Consider the following 2,441-nt stretch of genomic DNA (forward strand, 5'->3'; position numbering starts at 1 on the left):
ATCGAACAACCCAACAGCCTAATCACCGAACAAAGGATTGAACACAATCAGATCTTTACTGAAATTGAAATCGTGGTTTGGAAGAGACGATGACGTCTTTTGTTTTCATTTTTTTTTTGTAACACAAGTTTTCTGTTTTCATTAAAATAGATTTTCTTAATTAAAAACTAAATGAATCAGATTTGATCCAACCCAATAGACCTATTTAATTTGTTAACCCATTAACTTGTTTACCCATTAACCCATTAATCCATTAACTTGTTAACACACTGACCCATTGGATCAAAAATAAACAGTTCATTTGGGTTAATGGATCAATTTGGGTTGGGTCAACCCATGGGTCATAACCCATTTTGACACCCCTACTTAGACCCCATTTGAAATACAAATCATTTCAACACTCATAATTTGATTAGACAATAATATCAAAACACACGAGTATCAATTTCAAAGAAGAGTATCAGAGTTGTCTCAACCACTAACAAAACCGGTTTACTCTGGGTTCGAACTTATAAACCGGACCAAAAACCAAAAGTCACAGACTTCAATCTTGAGTTGGTGCGTTCTGATTGAGCTCACCAAACCGCATACTAACACGCATTGTGTGCTTAAGGAACTTCTCAGCACACCTCATAACACAAGTCTCCTCTTGTTTCTGCAGAGTCTTGCGCGTAAATGTGTCGACACAGTCCACAAAACACCTCTCCACCAGCGAATTGTACATCCTCAAGCTGCAAGTTTAGCAACAATTTTAGAAACTTGGAACAGAGACAAAAACATCTTTCGATAAAACAAGAAAACCAAATCAAGGCAGATCATAGATTGTTGTTCCATTAACGTCCAGAAACAGCATTTAATTGGCTGCTCTGGTTTTAAGGAGATCTTTTTCTCTCAGCTTCAAATCTCAGACAACAAGCCACAAGTTCAACCTGGTTCCGAAATAAAGAATCATATGAAGCTTTCTAAGTTTTTCTAAGAGCAGACAATACAGATCAATAATTAGCTACGGAACAGATCTAGAAGACGAACCTATCACGAAGCTGAAGCTGATCGATCATGGAAGCCATTTTGGCTTGGTCTTCTTCAGCAAGACCATTAAGTCCGGCCATCATGCTCGGGTCCATTTCTCCTAACCCTTTTTTTTCGTCTAGGTTCTTCGTCTTCGCCTCCTTTCTTCTTTCTTATTATTCATAATAAACCCTAGTGATCTTCTAATAATGGGCCTGATGGGCTTTGTCCCTTGCATCTTAATTATAATTGGAAGCTTTGATCTTTCATGGGCCACCTAATACAAGAAACCATAGTGGATTCAACATCTCTTGATACATGTATATGAGTGTGTGTATATAACTCGAATATATATTGAGTATATATTTCTTATATTTATATTAAATTATTGTTGATAAAAATTGCTATATGGATCTAGTTCACTGTTCTTAGACCATCCACAACGGGATATGTTAAAGGAATCCTTAGCGCAAATCCTTAGGTTTGTTTTAATAAAATATTATTAATTATTCTAATTGAACTAAGGATTGGTCCGTCGAGAAGGATATTAAGGATCAAGTCCTTGTGTACGTGTCACCGCTTGAGTGGGTCGGTCTCGGTTTAGGGTTTGGCTTGGGTAAAAAAAAAGAAAATCATTCTCGACCGAAGGAGAAAAAAAAAGAGCTCTCGAGAGAAAGGCGACTTCGCGGCGATCTCTCTCCCTCGGCTTGACCAAGGTAAATCCAAGCCTTAAAGTTGTAGTTTTCTCGATTAAGATCAGTTTCCATCTTGTTTGTTGTCTAAAAAGGGTTGGGTTATGTAGTTTCGATCGATTTGGGAAAAGTTTTGAAATTAGGGTTTCAAAACTATTTGGGAAAAAATCGATTTCTGGATTCTTTGCTTTTGTAGATATGGTTTCGAAACAATTTTGGTTTCAATCGGAAGCAAATCTTCTCTTTATTTCTTATACGGTTAGAAATTCCATTTTTTGTTTCAATTGATTAACGGTTTCAAAACCTTTTATTTTTTGAATCGAAACCTGTTCTTATTGATTTGTCATTTTTAATGTTTGCAATCGATTACAACGAGATTGTGTTATCTTAGGTTTATTTGTGTTCGATTTCAATCTGTTCTTATTGATTTGTCATATTTGTTCTTATAAAAAATGATAATATTGGTTCAAGCAGAGATGGGCTCGGATTAACGAGCAAGTATCGAAGTTTGTTGGATGCTATGATGCGGCTCTTCGGGAGCAGAGAAGTGGTCAAAATGATGATGATGTGATGAAAGCTGCCTTAGACTTATTCTTCAATAATAACGAGTACAAGTTCACCCTGGATCACTGTTGGAGGGAGTTGAGACATGACCAGAAATGGTGCTCCATGTTTCAGGGTAAGGACAGTGGTAAGGAGAAGCGCAAAGTGGTGGATGTTGATAGAGAAGAAGAGGCTGTA

The 2,441-nt window shown here is 36.9% G+C and overlaps 1 protein-coding gene across 1 annotated transcript; it reads right to left on the bottom strand.

Annotated features, from left to right (window-relative positions):
• Nucleotides 1-369: 369 nt before the first annotated feature.
• Nucleotides 370-1,149, bottom strand: LOC106340176 (mitochondrial import inner membrane translocase subunit TIM9-like). Its single transcript, XM_013779042.1, has 2 exons — nt 1,030-1,149; nt 370-731 (listed from the first exon to the last, which is right to left on the bottom strand). The coding sequence occupies exons 1-2, from the start codon at nt 1,122-1,124 to the stop codon at nt 545-547; spliced, it is 282 nt and encodes a 93-aa protein (XP_013634496.1). The 5' UTR covers nt 1,125-1,149; the 3' UTR covers nt 370-544.
• Between the last annotated feature and the right edge of the window lie 1,292 nt (nt 1,150-2,441).

The sequence above is a fragment of the Brassica oleracea genome, chromosome C4 (assembly GCF_000695525.1).
Source record: "Brassica oleracea var. oleracea cultivar TO1000 chromosome C4, BOL, whole genome shotgun sequence".
NCBI lineage: Eukaryota > Viridiplantae > Streptophyta > Magnoliopsida > Brassicales > Brassicaceae > Brassica > Brassica oleracea.